General features: G+C 43.6%; 1 protein-coding gene across 1 annotated transcript in view; it reads right to left on the bottom strand.

Moving 5' to 3' along the window:
- Window positions 1–22,775, bottom strand: part of sspo (SCO-spondin) — a 77,840-nt gene that overhangs the window by 41,708 nt on the left and 13,357 nt on the right. The window contains exons 24-68 of the mRNA XM_061093604.1: window positions 22,415–22,524; window positions 22,126–22,275; window positions 21,553–21,646; window positions 21,226–21,435; window positions 20,209–20,414; window positions 19,855–19,969; window positions 19,635–19,756; window positions 15,805–15,960; window positions 15,494–15,727; window positions 15,280–15,402; window positions 14,917–15,014; window positions 14,204–14,435; window positions 13,963–14,115; window positions 13,374–13,511; window positions 13,065–13,247; window positions 12,833–12,983; window positions 10,506–10,665; window positions 10,261–10,309; window positions 9,829–9,933; window positions 9,594–9,721; window positions 9,183–9,303; window positions 8,952–9,079; window positions 8,713–8,854; window positions 8,458–8,628; window positions 8,171–8,348; window positions 7,962–8,037; window positions 7,752–7,773; window positions 7,466–7,586; window positions 7,098–7,311; window positions 6,883–7,024; window positions 6,621–6,797; window positions 6,311–6,466; window positions 6,008–6,118; window positions 5,745–5,900; window positions 4,511–4,669; window positions 4,260–4,424; window positions 3,979–4,170; window positions 3,689–3,811; window positions 3,028–3,157; window positions 2,167–2,292; window positions 1,782–1,873; window positions 901–1,098; window positions 623–793; window positions 189–444; window positions 32–78 (exon numbers count right to left, since the gene is read on the bottom strand). Coding sequence (XP_060949587.1) covers window positions 32–78; window positions 189–444; window positions 623–793; window positions 901–1,098; window positions 1,782–1,873; window positions 2,167–2,292; window positions 3,028–3,157; window positions 3,689–3,811; window positions 3,979–4,170; window positions 4,260–4,424; window positions 4,511–4,669; window positions 5,745–5,900; window positions 6,008–6,118; window positions 6,311–6,466; window positions 6,621–6,797; window positions 6,883–7,024; window positions 7,098–7,311; window positions 7,466–7,586; window positions 7,752–7,773; window positions 7,962–8,037; window positions 8,171–8,348; window positions 8,458–8,628; window positions 8,713–8,854; window positions 8,952–9,079; window positions 9,183–9,303; window positions 9,594–9,721; window positions 9,829–9,933; window positions 10,261–10,309; window positions 10,506–10,665; window positions 12,833–12,983; window positions 13,065–13,247; window positions 13,374–13,511; window positions 13,963–14,115; window positions 14,204–14,435; window positions 14,917–15,014; window positions 15,280–15,402; window positions 15,494–15,727; window positions 15,805–15,960; window positions 19,635–19,756; window positions 19,855–19,969; window positions 20,209–20,414; window positions 21,226–21,435; window positions 21,553–21,646; window positions 22,126–22,275; window positions 22,415–22,524 — 6,491 coding nt within the window. The remainder of the gene's footprint in view (window positions 1–31; window positions 79–188; window positions 445–622; window positions 794–900; window positions 1,099–1,781; window positions 1,874–2,166; window positions 2,293–3,027; window positions 3,158–3,688; window positions 3,812–3,978; window positions 4,171–4,259; window positions 4,425–4,510; window positions 4,670–5,744; window positions 5,901–6,007; window positions 6,119–6,310; window positions 6,467–6,620; window positions 6,798–6,882; window positions 7,025–7,097; window positions 7,312–7,465; window positions 7,587–7,751; window positions 7,774–7,961; window positions 8,038–8,170; window positions 8,349–8,457; window positions 8,629–8,712; window positions 8,855–8,951; window positions 9,080–9,182; window positions 9,304–9,593; window positions 9,722–9,828; window positions 9,934–10,260; window positions 10,310–10,505; window positions 10,666–12,832; window positions 12,984–13,064; window positions 13,248–13,373; window positions 13,512–13,962; window positions 14,116–14,203; window positions 14,436–14,916; window positions 15,015–15,279; window positions 15,403–15,493; window positions 15,728–15,804; window positions 15,961–19,634; window positions 19,757–19,854; window positions 19,970–20,208; window positions 20,415–21,225; window positions 21,436–21,552; window positions 21,647–22,125; window positions 22,276–22,414; window positions 22,525–22,775) is intronic.

The raw sequence follows: 22,775 nt of genomic DNA, 5'->3' as shown, positions 1-22,775 counted from the left end.
TCAAAAATGTATTTGACAGTAAAGCACTAACCAGAGCAGGGAGCTGATCCACACTCCATTTCTCCATTAAGGCAGGTACTTTTAGAGACACAAGAAAAAGTGCATGTTTTACAACAGCAGCTGCATTTCAGGATGTTTAGACTCAATTAGTTCTAGTCAATGAGGCAACATTTTTGTCATCCCAGTACCAGTTATTGCAGACATCGACGGGCAGGATGGTGCCAGCTGGATGCGTCTCTCCTTGATGGTAACACGGGCACTGGGCCAGGGGCACACAGCTGCCGTTCAGCAGGTAGAAGCCCGGGGCACAGTAGCAGCCGTCATAACAGGCAGTGGCACATTGCACCTCAGCGGAGGTCATGTCCAAACACACCCGCGGACACGCACCACCGTGAGCGTGGCACTCAGCTGCCGTCATGAACACCATGCCCTCTGGACACACACCTGAGAAGAGTAGGAATAAGAAAACAAAAGGCGGAAATTTAACTTGTCTGTCAAATAACTGGAACATATGAAAATTTCTATATAGCGCAATTATCAGTATATTTATCTTTATAAAGTCATGTCATTCCCATATCACTATGTGGGCCTCTGTATCAGAGCAGAGTACAGGATGGAGCACCTGTGCAGGGGTGGGAGTTGCAGTCTCTTGTCTGGATGTGTGGCCCCTGGCAGCTGCTGCCCCCATGCTGTGGTGAGGGTGAACTGCAGAGTCGCTCTCTTGTTTGAACACCGGAGTCGCACTCCGATGTGCACTGAGACCACGGTGACCATACTGACCAGCCGCCATTCACTAGAACCACAAAACTCAAATCAGCTTCTATCTTACAGGTTTTATTTTATCCAATAACAACAACATTGCAGTGGGTAGAAAAGAAACTGAGGAATGATGTGTCCCACCTGGACAGTGCACTGTGTTGCAAGGCTCCTGCTCCTCGCTGTCCCCATCACAGCCATAGCGAGTGGAGTTGAATGTTGTGAGAGTGCTGTTGCAGCTGCGGAATCGTCGTCTGATTCCCACCTCATCTACCAGGTTGAAACACGTCTTACTGCACTCTGACCAGCCGGTCCACTTACTCCAAACTCCATCTGGTTGCACTGCACAAGAGAACAGACAAGTAATCACACCACCACAAAATGATGAGCATGCAAGTGATTAATTAAACTACTATACAGACTTGCATTTAAGATTTTGATAAAAAAAATCTTTAATGTAGGGCTGCAACTAACAATCAACAGAAAATGTTGAAAATGTTCATATTCAAATTTTTCAGCACAGGGTAATCTCTTTTATTATCTTGTTTTATGTGGCCTACTTACCAAAACCTTAAAATATTCAGCTAAATAAATTAAGACCAAAAAAAGCAATTAGTTTGCACATTGCTGTTATACAAAACAATTATATTAATGTGTAAACGATTCCCAAAATAGTTGCTAAATCTAAAAATTTTTAATTATTGTCTTATAATTGCAGCACTACCTTACTTAAATTGTTGCTCATAGAAAGGTTATTTACTTAAAAAAGAGACCAAATGTCATTAAAAATTAAATATGAATGGGCTTCATATTATATACATACATTTTTGTGCAAGGTCTTTGTTCCCATACACAGTGTGTGTTTGATAACAAACATAATGGTACAAATATGAAAAGCCTTGAAAAACATTTGTGTCAAAGAAATCCCTGATCTAGGTTTAACCTGTCTTGGAAAAACTAGAATCAAAACATTGAGGCAGCATTAGTGGAACTGTTATGTGTGTATGGAGCTTGTGTAGTTCTACCAGGGAGGCAGGGGCTGGAGCAGCTGCGGGCCTCAGAGGAGTCTCCTGGACAGGGCCGGACTCTGACTGCTCCCAGAGGGTTCACCGGGGACCTGAGGGGACAGGCAGGGCATGAGAACAAACCCAGATTTAACCTGCTGTGTGTGAGCAGTGAAAATAAAACAAGACTTTGAAAACTATTAAGCAGAATATATAATGTGAGCAGATAGGAAAAAACGATTAGAGTGTAATTAGAATGCACACAAGACAGCAACTGAGGAATTAAGTACCAAATAATTCATTAAATTCAATATAAAAACACTTTTGAAAATTGGTTTAACTGTTTAACCTCCATCCACCAAAGATAAAAGTTGCTTCACAGTTGTGTTGAATTGAACAGGTTCACCTGTAGCGCTGCTGAAGGCCCAGACCACAGGTAACATCACATGGTGACCATGACGACCAGGCGGACCAGTGACAGCTCGCCACACAGATGGAGCTGTCGCAGGTGACTTGTCCTTCCTTGCAAACACTGGTGAGACATTATTTTCTTAATTAGAAAAATCCATAGGAAAGGTTCAGGCTGTATCCCACACAATGCTGCACATAATTCATATTAACAACTATTTAAATATGAAGAACAATGATTATTTTCAGTCTGACATCATAAGAGCTTTAGGACATGAACTAGAAAGACCACACTGTGGTTGTATGCCTCAGCCCACCAGTACGGATTTCTACATTCTACACAAACATCTGATCATATAAAATTAAATATACTTTACTCTCCCCATTGTTCCTCTTTGAGTCGAAGTGAAAGTTTGTACTAAATTTTGAGAAATTCCTTTCAGCTGAACAGATATATCATGTTCAAGACAAACATAAACATACTTCCTGAGACCACTGTGACAGTTGACCTTTGACCTTTGGCTACCAAAATCTTAAGTTGATCCTTAAAAAGAGGTTTCCTTGATGGCATTCCATACATATCAACACAAAAGACAATCATTTGCTTTGTGAGTTCACATTACCTTGACTTTTGACCTTTGACCACTAAAATCTAATCAGTTCATCCTTGCGTGAATATTTTACCAAATTTCAGGAAATTTTCTCGAGACGTTCTTGAGATATCACGTTCACGTAAATGGGACAGACCGACAACTCGAAAACATAATGCCTCCGTTCACTAGCTGTCACCGGCAATTCAATCATGTTAAAAAAAAAAAAAAACTCAAAGATACAGAAACAATATGTCTGTGTCTCTCACCATGTCGTACACTGGTCCTTACTGACTGTCTGTCCTGGCTGCAATGTTTGGCCGTCCCAGTGACACATACATCTGCTGGCATTTACACACCATCCCTCCTGAAGGTACAGACCACTGGGACAGCGACACCCTGAAGAAAGACAGAATTTATTATATGATTGTTGCTATGAAATTATAATTTGTCCTATGACTTAATGTCCATATCAGTGATTGCCTGTGTGACAAAGGAAGCAGTATTTCAATGTGTTCACTTTGTCACTTTTAAAGAGGTTTTGCATTGTAATCCAAATAATAACAAAATGGGTGTGAAATCGCAGACCCAGTCAGAAATCTTAACACGCAGTGGACCATAGACAATTTATTTGGGCTTTGTTTCCAGAGCAATACTTCCTCATATTTCCCTCCTTAATGTAAGTGCAAAAGCAAAAGACCATTTTGTGTTTGCACTAATAACCCAAATCACCTAAATGCATGGTCATGAACATAAGTAAAGCTATACAGGCATATAAAATAGGTATTATTATGTACTTGATGACTTTGTATGTATAAATGGATCCCTAACAAGCCTTTTTGCATGGTACTTCCAACCCAGTGTTGCATATTCAACAGGACAGACATCATAATCTAAAACTCCAGAACAGTGATATAAAGAGCATCCTACCCAGTATGCATGCAGCAGTGCAGTTGTTGGTCAGGCTCAGATGTGAGCAGGTAGGAGGACAATCCTGAACTCTTCCAGCCTGGCAGTCTGCCTCAGTCACCAGCACCATGCCATTGACACAACCTGAACAAACCAGTAAGTCTGTGAGTGTGTGGATACCCACCACAGAGGTGAGACTCTGACAGCTTTCAGATTTCATTTTGCAGCAATGACATAAACAAGGTAATAATACAAGAAAACAATCAGGAAGAGAGTACTGGACTCCAGAAAGCTGTGTTTGACAGAGTCACCTGTCTGTGTGCCGGTGTCTTTGGTGCAGGCCTGGCTGTTGCAGCTCTGGCTCTGCAGGGTCATGCCCTCACAGTCTCGCCCGGCGTTCTTAGGAGGAGGGGCGGAGCAGGTTCTGTTCCTGCGCCGGATTCCACCTCCGCACTGAACGTCACACTCCGACCACTCTGTCCATTCCGACCAATGACCATCGACTACAAGAGGACACAGGAGAGCATGAGATTGACATAACCCCTTCTTGTGAAAGATGCCCTGTACTCTGCATCAGGTTCAAAGAACAGACCTGGACATGCTTGAGGGAAGCATGCTCGACTGTCGAACTGGTCTCCACCGCAGGCCCCTCCAGGCAGAGCCTCCCTCAGTATGTCCCTCTGCCGAAACAAGGAGCCCAGACCACAGGACACGCTACAGGCGCTCCAGGCTGTCCACTGGGACATGATGCAGTCCACTACAGGAGAGGAAGAGGGTTGTATAAAATCAAATATGAATATTTTCCTGTCTCATCACCATTTCTGAGGTGGCATTGTAACCTACCACAGTCTTTCTCATCGGACCCATCCACGCAGTCCTTTTGTAGGTCACACCTGCGGTCCAGGTGAACACACTCCCCACTGTCACAGGGGAATTGCTTGGGAGAACATGGACTGGGCACAGGGGGGCGCTGTGAAGTCACCATTGGTCTGGCTGTCATGCCTGAATCAGACGTGAAAATACAATAAACAAAACTGTGTTCAACTTTATCATTTAAAAAAAATCTAATTTTAGATGTCTTTTTGCTTTATTATAATGCACACAGGACTGTGCAAAGGTTTAAGGCACATTTTAGGAATATTTTTATTCCAATCCATCTCACGATACCACCAGGGAGTCATCCCATTGGATTCCAACTGATTCTGCTGCATGACATGAACCCAAAACCCATCCTGAGACACAATGAACAACCTGTAGCTGCTTTTCCGACCTGTACTGAACTCTGAATAATCTCCTGAAATGATCCTGAGGGCCTGTATGTGAGAACACCAATGTCCAAGACAGTTGCTGCAGAGTTGTGAGAATACAGCAGGATTATGTTTGGAGAATTCAACCCAAGAGAGTGGGAGGCCGGGCTCCTTGAGGGCAACAAACACAAAACTGGAAGAAACTACAAGAATACAAATATCTCAGGATGAAAAAGAGAAGCCAGACACGAAGAGGACGCAGAGATCTCATCTTGGAAAGACTACGAGATTCGAGAGTCTCTGGTAATGAGGGCCAACGTCGGTGTTGATATGCTGTAAACAGAAACATGTGAATTCTGGAGAGGATTTTATGTAATATGTCCTGCCTCCTTCATGCTCTACTCAGGTGCCACCCCGCAACTTGTCCTTATATTGTGACTATATTAGATAATATCCTCCTGCGTTCAGCGACAAGAAGAACAGGACCCATCTATCACCAACATTAAAAAACTGAGCCCAAGTGTACTGATGAGAATAACTTTTTTTAATAGGCAACATGTATTTGCGATTTCTCACTATCATACTTTTTTGATTTAGATTCATACTGTAAATGCGCTATGTATGAAAAAATTCTAAATTGAAAAAACGTATCCTCACTTTACTTTTATTGCCTAAAACATTTACACAGTTGCGGTAAATGCCACTATGGGATCATCAATACAGATTTTTCCACATTCACAGAGTTTTAAATTAATCTAATCTAAATCGATATTTAAATTAATCAAACTCCTTTCCTCTGTCCTGCCCTCTGACAGGGTGTTGATGCTTACCGCAGCGTTCTTCATCTGACCCGTCCAAACAGTCCCGTCGACCATCACACACCTGCGCAGAGTCCACGCAGCCAAATGATCGGCACGCAAACTGGCCCTCCACACAAAGCACTCTGGGTCGGCCCCCATCATCGGGCGCTGTGGTCATCCACGGTGCTGTGAATACAAAATAGCGGCAGGTATTAATGTCTACTCTGTGCAGTGAAGGGTATCGACCCATCTGTCTAGTGTGGTTGTAGGATTAACTTGTAAGGCTCACGTACCTTTTGTGGTTTGTAGACCAGGCCTTCCAGAGCCAGGAGATGTCTTGAGGTGCAGTCCAGGCTGACCTGTGGTGACCCCTGGATAGATGGGAGGTGTTGGGGTCCAGTGGCCTGATCATTTAGTACAAGAAAAAACAGTGAACTGCAACCAGACACAGCGTAAAGCTTAATAAACTGAGTAAAATATTTGAAATTTGTAGTAAAAGGATTTAAAACTCATTCAGAAAACTGAAACTTTTGAAGCCAACAACAAGTTAAATTCAGTTGTACTTGGAAGTGTGGTGTTCTGAAGTCCAGGTTGACCCGTGACCACTGATGAAACCACACCAGGAATGCCACCTTGTGACCCGGTGGTGTGGAGGCCTGGGGCACCAGTAGTAGTGTCGCGATGGAAACCTGGTCTCCCTGCAGAGCTGGTCTGGTTCTGCAGCCCTGGTGGGCCTCTGGTTGGAGCTGTACCTGTAGATGAGGATGAGGTGAAAGATACACATGCACACAGAGATATAAATGATGGGCATATTTATATTAACATGCTTATCTGGCAAATGAGTATGAGTGGCATAAATAGCAAGAGCAAGAATGGAAATATGACCCAGTGTCCATGGGCTCCTACCACAGTTGATCTCATCAGAATGGTCCTTGCAGTCTGGTAGTCCATCACAAAGCACGGACACAGACACACACTGCTCAGTGTGCTGGCACGCAAACTGGCCTGGTTTACAGCGCTGTACTGTCACTTTTCCACCAGCAGGGGGAGATGAGGTCACGCTGCTGGGGGTCACCAGCTCTTCTACAACAAGCAGGAGGAATAGTTGATTCACATAATCAAAAGTTAGACATAATCTTAAACCTTTGTAATCAGATGAATTCTTCACCTCCTCTGCACCCGAGGATCTCAACACGCATGTAGAAGGTGTGTCTAAACTCCACTGGGATGATGCGCAGGTAGCGAGCTCTGACCAGCCTATCGAGCCAGCGCGTCACAGCGTTCCTGCCCACCATCCGCACCTCAAACACCTGCACCACAAATAGGAATAATGTTTAAAGTATGTGGGTATATGCTAATACAGTAAAAAATGACTAAAAGTACCTTGGCAGGGCCACCAGGTTTTCCATCTTCAGTATAATCTGAGAAAAGGCTGCTGTGCAGCGCGAAGGCCAGGCGGTATTTAGAGAGGTAACCCCTCATGCGTTCACTGCCCTGCGTCACCACCCCTGATAACCACATGGGCTCCAGGAAGTCCACCTGAAAATATGGCTCAGCATCGGTGGGTAAGGGACTCCATCCAGGCTCCATCACCTGGCTACACAGAAGAGCATATGGTTTATATTTGTTCCTGTTTGCCTCAGATTCTCATGTTCAAAGAATGAGCCAATACATTCAAGGACATGAAGAAAACCACATTCAGTGTTCAGTTTGTTTCAGGTCAACAGCCACACTTAGACCTGACCACCTACACGTTGGGGACGATGTTTAGTCGTCCAGCGTCAGCAGGGTTGTTCTCACGATGTGAGGATGAGGTCAACTGTCCATATCGAATCAGCCCATCTTCCAGTCCGAGAGGGGAGGAGCAGATGCCTGCAGGACAAAATGAATTTTAATCCAATAGAACCAGTTTGGTAAACTGAATACTTAAAATACGACATAATAGAGTTATTGGGTCTGCAGTACGATACCATATTTTGATGAAGACTAAACAGATCGTACAGATAATTAATTAATCTAACTTCGATCAACACTCACCACGATATCCTGGGATACCAGCCTGTAAATAAATTTGAAAATAAATTAAATACATACCTACACCTTCAGTATATAATATTTGGGATATTTAATGATTGGTCTTGTAGTCTTCCTGAGTGACAAGTGATCATTTATGTATATTTTAGCTGTAGGATGTTTATATTACAATTTTATCGAATTAATACCATTTTAATAAAAAGTATCACTTACAGCTGATGTTACTGCAGGATGAGTGACAGCAGCCATAGACGGAGTCATGAGAGGAGCAGGGGTGGGAGTGTGTGGTCTGTAGAGTAATGAGAGTAAATACAACACAAGGAATAAAAGACCTGGATAAACATGGAGAAGAGGAAACGGATTTGAAAACAGGAGAATGTTTCAGTAATTTCAGAGTGTGACTCTGAAAGTTATGATTCTACCTGTCTGACTGGGTTGTGTTGCTGTGGGGGTGGCAGCCAGTTTCATCCTCTCCTTTGGGACAGTGGAATTTACCGTCACATCTTTGACCTGCCTCAATGCAGCCACCTGGTGGGGGACAAGAGAACTGACCAGCAGGGCAGCTGCGGGGACTGGTGGCTGTAGTAGAGGGCTGAGTACCTGCAGGTGCGGAGTAGAAAATGTACAATGTTTGTAAATCTACTGAGCTAAATTAAGTAAGACTGCAAGAACAGGAACTGGATTAAAGATTTTCAGTTGGGAAACTCACCACAGTACATCTCATCTGATCCATCGCCACAGTCATTGACTCCATCACATACAACTCCCAGTGGACCTGCTGGTACACAGCGGCCATTTTTACACTGAAACTCCTTCACTCTGCAGCCACCCGCTGGGGACACTGGTGAGGGAGGGGTGGAGGTAGTCGACCAGCGATAACCTTTAAGGCAGGAGAGGAAAGCGATATAAAAGTGGATCTGTGCACAAGCTGACGAACAAACTGGCAGTCAAACAATCTACCAACCATCTCCACAGCCCATAATCTCAAGTCGAAGGTAGATGCCATTCTGAAAATCATGAGGCAGCAGGCGGACATACTGAGCCGACACCATCCGGTCCAGTCGGCTCTCAGCCACCCCTCGGTCATCATGGTTCCCAAGAAAAACCTGCGGGGAGGAAAGTTACACTTTAGCCTCAAGATCTGAAAAAGCAGAACTAAATAAGTGGCCTTTAAAGCTGCCTGCACTTGGCTTGATGTCTGACCTTGGCTCTGGGCCGTGCATCAGTGACCAGCTCTTTGTAAGTGTACCAGTGTCTGCCGTCCTGGCTGAACTGCAGGTAGAAGCTGGATACAAAGGTGCCAAACACACCGCCACCCTGTGTCAACACACCTGTAGAAGGGTAGAGAGCATCTTATTCGTTTCACTGATTCACTTACACACAGCACACTAAATTGCACACGTCATTATGTAGTTGAGGTGCCTGCATGTTTACCAGTGATGTTATAAGGTTTCAGTAGGTCTATCTGCAGGTAGGGGCTTTGTGTGGCGCTGCTGTGTCCGGTGGGGCTCCGCTGTGGAAGGTCCTTATATTCCTCAGGTTCTGGACTCCAGCCCTGCAGATACAGGGTTTACGAAACACAGCTGATGTTCAGGCTGCTCAGTATTACACTGATAAACTAGTCATGCAAGCAGTCCTGTGAGGATGCACTAAATGTGATCTTCAGCTCGCAAACATGTTCGCAGAGGCAGTGCCGAAATGCAGACATTCATTTTGAAGCTCAGTTCATGGCACGCTGAGATTTTTGCTATTTGACATTAAACACAATGTAGAGCTGTGGCTGACAGAGATGTATCACAGGTAATTATTGTAATAATTGTGTATTGTAAACTGGATCTGTTTTACCTGGAGGTCCGTATGGGGGTCCCACCCATGCAGGCGAGCGGCCTCAGGTGCGTGACCACTCTGCTGTGATGAGGCCCTGAAACTTGAGCCTGGCAGAGTCTGCACACCCAGAGGAGCCCAACACTGATCTGAACAGAGAGTCCACGGAAATTACAATCAGTGGGAATCAGTCAAACGCTCTTCATCAACCTGTCAAACTACACAAACATCTGATGACCATGAGAAACACGCTCACCTCCAGGAGGGAGTGGATATGTGGGGACCAGGGGTGTAGTACCCTCTGTTGGTTTAGAGGTCACAGTGTCAGGGGTCTCTGTCACGAGAACGGTGTCATTTCCTCCTACATGCAGAGGTGTTGTAGAATAGACAGATAAATGCCAGAGAACAATATTATTTCTTTATTGCAGTTTTTCTACAACGAATAAACTGTTGCATATTTGCAGTGTTAAAGATATAAAGGAGCAGGACCTATGTAGCCTTCATTTTACTTGCACTCTACAATCTAATTTTTCAGCTTTCTAAATTTTGTAGTGCATCTTTAGTCCTATATAAAATTTAACGCAGGTAACCTTTCCATTTTTCTTTCAACATTTTCTTATGTATTTACAGTAAATTGTCTTTTGAACCTGGGATTGTCTGATCAGAAAAAGAAAAAAAAATTTTTTACCCTGGCAGTGACAACACCTGTCTCCCTCTCTAGGCACCAGACTCTGACCCTGCACAGACAAAGGAACGTTCAACATCAAACTTGTGTGTTAAAGTTTTCAGGGCAACTAATGCAAATCTATGACAGGGACAGAGAGCATTGGACTATTAACATGAGATACGAATAAAACACAGATGCATTAAAGCCTAGACAGTTATGTACTTCAATGAAAAGACAAATGTGCAAAGTTGTAATTTCTCTCTTGCCTGTGGGCATCCAGTGACGGCATATGGACAATAGGGGGAGCACTGCACTGTCAGATTGGGCAGACAGTGGCATAACTGGCAGGGGTCTGATCTCCATCTGTCTCCCACAGCATGGACCTGACGCTGGTACTCACACTCATCACAGGAGTCTGTCTGACACCTACATACACACACAGACATGTATGTTGGAACTGATAAAGCATTTACTGAACTCTCATTGGAACTAAGACAAGTACAGTAGTTGTGTTGCTGTAAACTAAAGGAATATGATCCCTAGTAACTGAAAAATATGGTTCAAAATAATTTGGGTTCAATACATTTTAGTCTCGCAGATCAGTAATTATAAATGCATACAGAATTGATAGGATTTCACGGAGAGGGCATGGATGATATCAGTATAATCTTATTTATACAATCATTTCAAATGTTGTATGAATTTATGTGCAGGTGGACATTTTATGCCAAGGTTACAAAATGTAAAAATCCAGAAGGTTCACCTTCACAAGGCTTAAATTCAATTTGAGAAATTTAAGATATCGTTTTAAAAATATGTATTTGTTTTTAGGTTGATGACAATAGGTGGGTCAATTAGAGAAGGGTTAGAATCCTTTGATACATTCAGGATTTTCGGTTCTTTTCCGGATTTTACATGATAATTTCAATTCATTCCAACTAAAATGTGTCATCATTGTGTCACTAACAGAAAGATTGGATGAGTTTCTGAAATATTTGCATTCATGCTTTGCATAGTTTGTAAATCATAAACCAGGGTTCATATACATTTTGACCAATGGATTTCCATGACTTTTCCATGACTTTTCAATAACTTTAAACCAAATTTCCACGACCGAACATTTTGTGAAATCTCGGTGTATACGCGAAAAAGTGACAAAATGTAGTATTCAAACTAACAATGAGAATTTCAAGGCATACAGTATAACTTAAATGACACAAACCCAAGTATGCCTGCTTATATTTTGAGCGTATTTCTTTAAAAGCATATGAATTATTTAAAACTCAGCGAAAATGAAGTAACGACATGAAAATATGAATATAACAAATTTCCATGGCTTTTCCAAAACTTTTTGGAGATTCTTTTTTTCCATGACTTTTTCAAGCCTGGAAAAACACATTTTAAAATTCCATGACTTTTCCAGGTTTTCCATGACCGTACGAACCCTGATAAACATCCACAACAGATTGTCAGTGAAGGTAGAATTTGGACCAGACCGAGGCGAAAGTTGGAAGGTCATTGGGGTCGTCTAAAGGACTATCAATATCTATGAGTAGAAGTGTAATGGTGTGGAGTACTGTGGTAGAAAAATAAAGGCCAATTTATGCTTGAGCGTATTTTGTAAAACGGATAGATAAGACCGCCCTATCCGTCGTGAAACGCCCTCTCCGAGCGCTTCGGACAGCTTTTCGTACACCTCTGATTTTTCTAACTTCTCCGTGTTGTGTCGGAGACCCGACGGACAGCTCTTGGCTGTGATTGGTCCGCGAACGACATCATTTCCGTATGACGTCATTTCCGTACGACGTCATTTCTGTTCGACGTCATTTCCGGACCTCTAACTTCCTGATTCATAATAAACACAGCTATGATTCTACGATTAACGTGACGTGTGTGTTAAGCCAGCGGAGTTGTCTGGCTGACGGTGGCTCGTTCGAGCACTGACGACATGTGTGTACGGTCACAGACGGTTAGAAAGAGCTTTCAAAACGGCGCTAGCATGCTAGGCTAGCGGGCTAGCCACCATGCTATCTGCGGTGGTAACAGTGCATAACCCCGCCGTCACGACTTTAATTCCACTTCTATCATATGACACTGTTTCTATAATACCGCTAGGTTAGAAGCAAACACTGGGTAGTAGTTAGTGTCGGGAGTCCCTGTGTGTGGAAGCTGGGGGAAGCTAGCTGGGAGGCTCCGGCTAGCTTCAAGCTTCAAGCTGTGGAATCAGCAACACAGTTCGGAAACAAGACCGGGGAACCGCTGCGCTAAGAAACGATAACATCAGCATCTTGACCCGCTGGGTGACACTTTATTTAGTTCTGTTAGTTGCCATGGTTCAGTGTGTGGGAGGCAGGCTGACAGAGAAATATAAACACAAGTGGACTTCTTCTTCCGATAATTGGGGTAGGCTTCTCTGAGCTCGTCTTCCGTTGCGCCACCTATGGGTTTGGCGGTGAATTGTATTCAACGTATGTAGTCGGACAAGTAAAAATCAAAAAGACTCTTCGTCTCCCGCTGAGCCCTCTCCGAGAAACGGATACGTACAAGTATATAAGAGCCTTGAGTCGTTCACAGATCCATCAGCAGGACTCACCGACGAGCTTTCCTGTAAATTCCTCTGCACGTTCGACCATCTCCGTACTTGGTGGGATTATTTGGGCTGCGGAAAGACCACTGGACACTCTGGACACCGCAGGGCCCCAAGCACTCCCCCCACTCAGACCAAGATGACCAGCCACAATGAACTACAGGGAAACAGAACAGTCTCAATGAAAGAATGAAGTTAATATTGATCTGACTCGACTTTGGGTTTTTAACAGACTCACCTGCGCAGTCTGTGTTGGGCTGACATCTCTGAGGCCTTCCTCTCTCGCAAACGCAGATTTCACAGTCCACTTTCATCTGCTGGCCCGGCCAGTAGCGCACACCGGCCGCCTCACATGCACACTCCTCTGGTAACACACACTGTTGGGTATGGCTCATCACCTGGCCCTCTAGACACCAGCAGCCTGAATGCACAAACATACAAGTAAGAGAAGAGGATGTGAGGGACAGAAATCTCTCACTGTCTATTCTAAAAATAGCAACAAAAAAAATGATCATAATGAAGATATTTTCGATTCCCTCTGGTTGACCTGAAAAGCAGGGTGCTGCGGGATCACAGGTCGTCCTACTCGAGATGTGGGCGCAGGAGACTGGACAGGGAGCACAGCTCTGTCTCACCAGCCCAGTGGGACAACTGGTGTTGGCACATCCATCGTCAGGACAAGGCTCTGGATTGGAACAGGAAGGAAATAGAGGACTCATCTTAATGGACTGTGGGAAGAAGTTGGAGTACCCAGAGTTACGGGAGTATGTAGATGCAGGGAGAAAATGCAGAGACAGACCCCAGCTGGGAACCGGGAGTTGAACCAGCAACCTTCAGTGACCCCACTGAACCCCACATTGATATCAATTGAGGCAGCTAGGTTAGGATTTATTCGTTTCTGCCACAAATTGAATGGAATGGAACTTCAAATGTTGCTTAAGCATGTACAATTACAGTCCACAAAATTCCAAAGAAGGATTTTGGGTGAATGAATCCTCTTAAGCGAAAACCCTTTTCCTCAATGACTGCAAAAGCCTGTGATATATATTTCCATATTTTGAACCAGTGATTTTAAGCCAATAACTCCTTCAGAACCATATATTTCAGACCAGCCTTAAGTCACAGTCGGCTCTTACTGATTTCCATGGCAAGGTTGGATTGTCCAGGCAGCTGAGAACAGTCTAGGCCTCCGTAGCGAGGAGGGATGCAGCCTCTGTGTTGTACCTGCACTCCACCACAGCCACTGGAGCAGTTGGACCAACTCACCCAGGGCATCCACTGACCATCCACTGAAGAGGGATGGAGAAAGCATCACACCTCAGAAACAAATATTATATTTCATTCTTAAACTAACTAATTTTGTGTCCACTTGCGCACCTGGACAGGTGGTGTTGAAGCACTGCTGCCTCTGGACATCCTGTCCCCGACAGTGGCGCAATGGGTCTCCTGCTGGGCAGGTTCTCTGCCTGCTGGTGGAGCCTGTCCCACAGGAGGTGCTGCAGGGGCCCCAGGGACCCCAGGAGCTCCAGGTTCTACAGCCCTGCTCATCTGTGGGGCCTCCAAGTGGCGCTACTGAGGAGTCTGAGCAGTCTGCCACACCATTACAAACCTGGTAGTATGAGGGGTACAATGAGCAGGTATAACAAATATACATGAGAGGGATTCTCCTGTATTGTATGATTTGTTATTAATTGTAGCAGGAGATAAATTCTGTGTATTACATTACATGTCATTTGGCAGACGCTTTTGTCCAAAGCGTCTTACAATTAGTAGACTAAGCATTTATGGGGGGGCCATTTTAGGAGTTCAGTATCTTGCCATGGACACTTCGGCATGCAGTTGGGGATGAGTGGGAATTGAACCGCCAACGTTCTTGTTGGAGAACAACCACTCTACCCCCTAGGCCACACCGCCCCCCCGTTTATCTATGAATGTGTACATGCAGAGTCAGAGTGCTCTATATATGGAGACTAAATAAATGTTGATTGCTGTATAAGAATGGGAATTTTACAACCATTTAAAAAACACTATATTGCTCTTTGTGTAAATCTTTCCCAGCCTATTTGTAGAATAAGAATCCTAGCACCTACCATACTGAAGGAGACACAGGATCCATCCATACATGTAAATTCAGGGCAGGCGACAGTGTTGTTCCTGCCACCAGGAGGCACAGGTGAGACAGTTTTATCTGAATAGAACAAAATGTCAAAAATATTATCAAAAGTCCATCACCATTAATGCTGCGAACATGGGAGATGGTGTTTCCTCCCTTCATCCCTTCACGTCTCTCTTGACCATGTCCATATTTTCTCTATTTGGTCCTCTCCTTTTCTGTCCTTCCCCACCGTCCTATTTAATTCATGATTTCAGTTCTTAAACCTTGTTCAGACCTTGCTCCCTACATTCTCCCACTTACAACAGTTTCTTACTCTACTTATCTCATGGGAACTCACCACACACCAACTCATCATCGCCCCGTGGACAGTCTGGGAGGCCGTCGCACACTTGTGTCATGTTCACACAGGTGCGGTTGTCACATGAGAAGCTGCCTGGACAGGGAGGTATCTGGATGGAACCTAGAGGACAGCAATACGTCTTTAGACAAAACCTGCCTCTGCGAACAAATTATACATATTTTTTGGTATTCTCTCAATATGTTTAACCCACCACAGTTGTCTATGCTCTCGTCTGAGGCGTCCCTGCAATGTGGAGTCCTGTCACAGAGCTGTTGGTAGTCAATACACTGGTCCCCACTGAGGCAAGGAACCTGGCCGGGGCCACAGGGCGTGGTGCACTGCTGCTCATCACTCCCATCCAGACAGTCTGTCTCCCCATCACACCGCCAGGCCTGAGGCACACACTGGCCACCAGTGGCACAGCCGAACTCAAAGGATCTACAAGCTGGAGAAACAGAATGCTGTAGGTAAACCGACCACTTAGAACATCCTCCCCCTGCATCTCTGAAACCCGACTTATACCTGAAGTGGGCACAGTCGAGGTGACATGTGACATAGAGTAGCAAATGGTTCTGTTCTCATCCTCTCCATCTGGACAGTCTGGTGTCCCATCACACAGCTTAGCGGTGGAGACACAGGTGCCATCTCGACAGGCAAACTGGTCAGGAGCACAAGTCACTGCCAAGCAAGCGAGAAGGACACAAAATCATATTCCTTAAACCAATATCACTTAAATCAGTGGTTCTCAAACTTTTTCTGTCATGCCCCACTTTGGGTCTAAAATATTTTCATGCCCCACCCGCTCCCCCTGCCTCGACAAAATGGGCCAAGTTTAACATGTGTATTTACATCACATACACATGAACATTAAATCCACATTACTTTCAGGAATTGCTGACAAAAAGTTGTTTGAAAAATCCTTTTTCAGACAACTTTTTGTGACATTTGTCGCTTATTTAACATAATTGAAGTACTTTTGGTGACATTTATCACTGCATTCCTCCATCAATCTGTACTTTTTCAATAATAGAGAAAAAGTTAATTAAATTAAAATCACTTTGTTACAAAGATGATAAAGCTCAACCAAAAAGAACACATGCATGTGACTGGGGTGCAGTGGTGTATAAAGTACTTGAAAGCCATACTTGAGTAAAAGTACAGATATCTTACTTGAAAGTGACTCCGGTAAAAGTAAGAGTCACCCGTCAGAAAATGACTTGAGTAAAAGTCTTAAAGTCGCTCATATTAAATGTACTTAAGTATCAAAAGTACAAGTACCAAGATTAAAAATGCTAAGTGCTTTTTATAGTAGGTCTATACAGACACAAAACATCCCAAAATTGTTCTCTTCAGGATTTATTTCAAGTGACTGAAAAATTATAATATAATAAAATATAATATAATAAAAAATATATATAATGTATAATTTTACAAATTTTGAACCCGAGATGCTGAGGTTCAAATAGTATTGGACAAGTGCATCTGAACTTCTAGAGACAACAAAGAATCAACACAATAGAATAAACAAGTGCCTCTTGTGTATACCTAAGAACATTAATAAACCAAAGTATAACCACTAAAACATTCTGTAAATATCACTAAACATGGACCTTTCATCAGTAGCAGGAGTGATACACAATGCCCCTTATGATAACTCAGCAAAGGGAAACTAGGCACACAAAATAAGATAATTTGTCTTTTGTTAACAGCCTGGACAGTGCTAGTACAGAAAAGAAAAAATCACTGGACACAGTCTGGTTTTTCTGCCAAATTTCAGACTGAACAAGGAAATAAATAATTGTAGACCAATGTTTTTTTGAATGCTAAATTACGTCTACAAAATACATCCAATTGAATATCTTAAGGTGCAAATTTGGTAACAGTATTTTGGTGACTTTATTTTGAAGTTTATAAATTATCAGTGTCTTGCTTGATGGCACTTCAACAATAACCAGGATTGCTCAACCCTGGAAAGTACCAACTATAAAATACAATTTCTAAAATGTCTTAGACTGCAGGGCAGCACTGAGCCCGAGCACATGCATTCTGAAGCGTTGCATGCGTTTTGCCTTTTGCCTAAAAAAATAAATAATAACCAGCCCCACTTCCTGGCCATGTGTTCTCTGTCATCTCCCTAGACCTGCCCTTCTCCATGTCTCCACCTGATGTCCCCGCACTTTTCTTTATTTGTCATTTTTCGTTCCAAAATTCCACTTGGTCTGCAGCTTCCATCCTCGCCCACACACCTGATCACACCTCCCTCATCACCCAAACCAGTCTTTACCTTTAGCCTTTGTCAGCAGCTCCTCGTCAGTTTGTCGGTTTATCAACCTTTTGTGTCTATTAGCTGTATTTTGTAGCTGGCCGGATGTTTACCTGCCTGTGTATCTGCCCGCCAGCTTGTCCACGCATCTACATGTAAGCCTGTTTATTTATAATTAGACTATCTTCACTGAATGGGCCTGCGGTTGTGTTTGCATTTGTTTCCAGCAGGGTGACAATACACCTGTAGGGTATCTTGCCTGTAGCGACGGCAAAGTGAAGACACAACCCTGCTTGAAGTTGTACACATTAGCCAGTTTGTACAATACATATATAAAGACTAAACAGCTTCTAAGTTGTGTTGAGTCAGCACAAAGGGCGACTAAGGATTGGAATTGGCAATATATAGATATATAATATCTTTGCAAATATTATATTGGCATTATAGTGAGTAGAAAACTGGGCCTGATTACCCAGGGTTCCATTTGGCGGGGACCATTAAAAAACCTGAATTGTGTGCGTGAATATGCAGTAGTCCACAACACAGTGTTTGTTTTTGGTTGTGTTGGCTGAAAGTATTTTTTGCGTTTGCTTATATAATTGGTTGTGTTGTGTGTTTTTCCATCTTGACTTAAATCTGTTTGTTTTGTTTACTTGGACTTGTAAGACTAAGCAGACACGGCCAACCAATGATAGTCTATTTGCCACAGTTTTTGTTGAAACAACTACTTCCAATATTTGCTTAAAGCTAAGTTAAACACTATGTGCAGATGTGGACACGAAGCAGGAAAGGGAAAACGAATGTGAATCGAAAAGGAATAACTTCAAAAAATCATGTAAAGTCACCTAATAACATTAATAAAAACCTAATAAAAACAATAATTAAAACCAGAATTGCTCAACCCTGGAAAGTACCAACTATAAAACACAATTTCTAACATTTCTAGGACTGCAATGCAGCACTGGGCGGGCCCGAGCACATGCATTCTGAAGAGTTACATGCGTTTTGCCTGGAAAAAATATTGACACATAGAACTGTTCAGGCTTGGCATCTGATCATGAGACAGAGGTTTGGTGGTGATAGGACAATGCACAGTGGAGTTATGACAACATTGTCTCCTTTGGCGAAGGTGAACCTTCGCCGTACCTCAATGTTAATACAGTTTGAGGAAATGTCCCAATACTGAGAGACAGAGAGACGTCACCTTTGCAAGACATCAAGATTCCTTGATCTTTGAGCACAGGAGTGAAGTTGTTTGTTTACAGCTCAGCATCAAAGGATTCATGGTCCATGTATGTCTGCTTTGGCGTCCAACCTCCGCTGCTCAAGTAACAAGCCAGTTTTGAGAATGTAAGTAGAAAGTACATATATTTGTGCTCAAATGTAGCGAGTAAAAGTAAAAAGTCGTCAGGAAAATAAATACTCAAGTAAAGTACAGATATGTGAAAAATCTACTTAAGTACAGTAACAAAGTATTTCTACTTCGTTACTTCCCACCACTGCTGGGGTGTAATGTTCCTCAGTGTCTTCTTAATTTGTTTGGTCTCATAGAGTTTTCAGACATTAAATACACACTGGTCTCTCATGTCCTACCACATTGACTGTGAACCCAAGAGCAAGACAGGTTTCATCGTACTTTCTTTTCAACTTGGTTTTTGAACACTGTGTCTTGTTTGTCCCTGACCGGCTGCTTCACGTGAACGAGCTCTGATCTCCTGTGTGTGTCTCTGAGCGAGTGAGTGGGGGCGGAGCCCTGGGGCCTGAGTATGTGCGCGACATGCACAACACTGCACAGGGAGCCACTGAAGAGGGGCTGAAGCCGCGGGCTGCAGACCCCTGGCTATAGTGAAAGAGCGATTTGTTTAATGCTCCACCGTTAAAGAGATGCGGACGTCAAAACATTAGTTTGGCTATAATATTAGTTCCGCCTCACATTTCCTCCTCCCGGTCGCGCGCCCCACCTGTTATGCCTCCGCGCCACACAGTTTGAGAATCACTGACTTAAATCATTCACGTTGGGCTTGCTCTGTTTTAAATGACTCTACCTCATATTGGAAATACTTAAAGTGTGTTTTATTATTGTTTATACCTCTACTTGGACAGACAGCTTCATCCGTTCCAGAGGGGCAGTCTCTGTTTCCATCACACACTCTGTCTGCAGGAACACACTGGTCCCCCGGGCACTGAAACTCTCCTGGTGCACAAACACACCTACAAAACGGATTAGATAATTATGCATCACACTGTCTGATCCATCATCCAATCTTTATGTTGTATGACATTGAACACACACCCCCTCCCCCACACACCCTCTCTCATCACTGAAGTCCCCACAGTCATCGTGGCCATCACAGCGGTGGAAGTAGAGAATGCAACGGCCTCCAGCACACAGGAACTCCCCTCCGTCACACACCACACCACAGTCTGTATCGACAAAAGTCACAGTCACAGAAGTGCAGAGGAGTACAAAATTATTCAAAATAATGCAGTTATTATGCATGACAGATTGATAAAAACCCTTTCCTAAACTAAACTGAAAGAACAAGTCTGGCTGTTACAATGAATAAATTATACAATCGCTTATTATAGTCTTTCAACAGAGAATGTTGCTAAGTTGTGTTTGTAGGTAGATATTGGATAATAGAGTGTACTTGACAGATTACCTTGCTCATCGGATGCATCAGCAAAGCCACAGTCCAGTCGTCCATCACACACCCGAGTGGCTGGCAGACACTTCCCATTTGCACACTGAAACTCTCCTGGTGGGCACGGGGGCACGGGGGTGGTCGGTCCACAGAACTCCTCGTCTGATTGGTCGCCACAGTCTGGGTGGCCATCACAACGCAGAGCCAGGTTCAAACATGGTCCACTGCAGGATTGGGGGTTAATTCACTTTATTCACTCCATAAACTCTATTGTAATATAGTTAAACATGATGGGAATTATTTGTTAAAACAGTCTCAAAGGCAGTTGCACTCACTAGAAAATAATATTGTTGAATGAATGAACAAATGTTGATGACTTTTGGAATCATTATCACAACCAAAATAATAAGATTCTAGTCTTTAGGGTGTAGCTAGTGTGTAGCAAATAGATTAGCTGGTTAGCAACATAGCATGCTATCTTGCAAAGGCTAAAATGTGGAGAGCAAGCCTGAGGTGCAGGAGCACAAGAAATCATGTGTACGTTCAGACATTAGAGAAAACATATACATACTGCATACTGCGGTTGGACTGGCAGACCAACCAGCCAGCCAGCCAGCCAGCCAGCCAGCCAGCCAGCCAGCCAGCCAGCCAGCCAGCCAGCCAGCCAGCCAGCCAGCCAGCCAGCCAGCCAGCCAGCCAGCCAGCCAGCCAGCCAGCCAGCCAACCAACCAACCAATCAGCCAACCAACCAATCAGCCAGCCAACCAACCAACCTACCAACCAACCAACCAACCAACCAATCAGCCAACCAACCAACCAACCAACCAAACATACCAAACCAACCAGCCAACCAGCCACCCGACTAACAAAAAAAAGGTATGGTTCAAATAATGTTTGTATAGTTTCGAAAAACTTAAAAATATGTACCGTCATGCTTGATTAATCACATTTGATCATTCGTCAGTTTTGTGCCTTCATAATATCTACATACAGAATTTGAAGTAGTTAGTATGCTAGTGTACGTTTGGGGTTCACCTTGGCGTGCTGCTACAGCGGAACTGGTCCAGAGAACAGGTTGATGGACACAGTTCATCTGAGCCATCGCCACAGTCGTCCTCATTGTCACACACCCAGTGAGAGGGAATGCATCGGCCCCAGGCACAGGTGAACTCTGAATCTAGACAGGGAGGAGAGGGAGGAGGGCAGACCACACCCTCACAGCGCCACACACCATCCTCACAGGAGCTGCACACACAGAGGTCAAGTACACACACTTCAATTTTGATGAAAGAAACAAACTTACTTAATTAAATTAAATTAAAATTAAGTTATATATTTTCACAAGTATTTCGGTAGACTGACCAGTTTTGGCAGTGTTGAGTGATGGTGGTACCAGGTGGAAACATAGAGCCCTCCCACTCACATGGACACTCAGTGCGAACAACACAGCCTTCCCCTATAGAAGAGACAGCATGACGTTACATTACATTACATTTTAACAGTTCTGCTCCGTATTCTTACAGATTTGTAAGCCAATAAAATGTAAAGTTTAGCTTAAGGGCAGTGAGGAAGGGAATACAGCCTTAAAATCAAAAGACAAAAACATAAATGTCAAAATGTTAGAGCAAATTTCCAATTTTGTGTTATTGTCTAACTTTACTGAGGACAATGCTAAACCAGATTCATGGAATATTTAACCAATAAACCACTGCATCCTCTGGGAATCAAATTTCAAGCTAATTTGCTTCCAAAATGAATAAATTAAAGTTTTAAGTTGTCCATTTTTAGCAGTTGTAATTTGATGGTAAACTACTGGACCTAAGTGTTGCAGAGAATCATTGTTTGTAGAGGGAGACAAAGCTAAAATGTTCCACATGTATTCTGATACAGTCATGGTGGAATAGGATCAGGAAAGTTAATGACACCATGTATTACCATGTCGTACAGTGCCAGCAGGGCAGAAACAGCCCTCCACACAGGAGAGGGCGCCACACTGGGAGTTTGGACTCTGCTGAACGCTTGGGCAGGAGGCAGAGCAAGCTGAGCCACAGGGTTCGTACACCAGCCCATTGTCACACTGTAGGGCTGCAGGGAATGATGGGAACGGAAAAATTGGTTGAAGATACAAAAGTCGCGGAGTACAACGTTTTCAACAATGACACAAGACATGAGTTGCATGTGTTTAAGATTCACTGTTTGACAGTGTGTTGTATGCACAACATACGACAGAGCTCCTGGGACCTCCAGCGGATGTAGACCCCTCTGCGGTTACACTCCTCAGCATAGGCAGCAACGGCTGTGCAGAGACATTCACAGTCCCCGCCCGAGTCACAGCTAAAACACACACACACACACGCACAAACACCAGTAAAATACAATCAGCGGTACATCTGCACATCCCCAGTAATGGGATTCTGCGTTCATTAAATTTGAGGTTTGATAAGGGGGTGTTGTTACTGTTTGTGTAACATCATAACAACAAAGAAACACATTCACATTTCTGCTGATCGACTGTCTTACAGTAGCAGTGGTTTAACTTGCATATTTATGGAAGTAATAATACAATTTAAAAATATAAGCTTTAT

This window comes from Limanda limanda, chromosome 20 (assembly GCF_963576545.1).
Source record: "Limanda limanda chromosome 20, fLimLim1.1, whole genome shotgun sequence".
NCBI classification, from domain to species: Eukaryota; Metazoa; Chordata; class Actinopteri; order Pleuronectiformes; family Pleuronectidae; genus Limanda; species Limanda limanda.
Note: the sequence above shows the minus strand (reverse complement) of the source record. Positions and strands in the feature narration are given on the sequence as shown.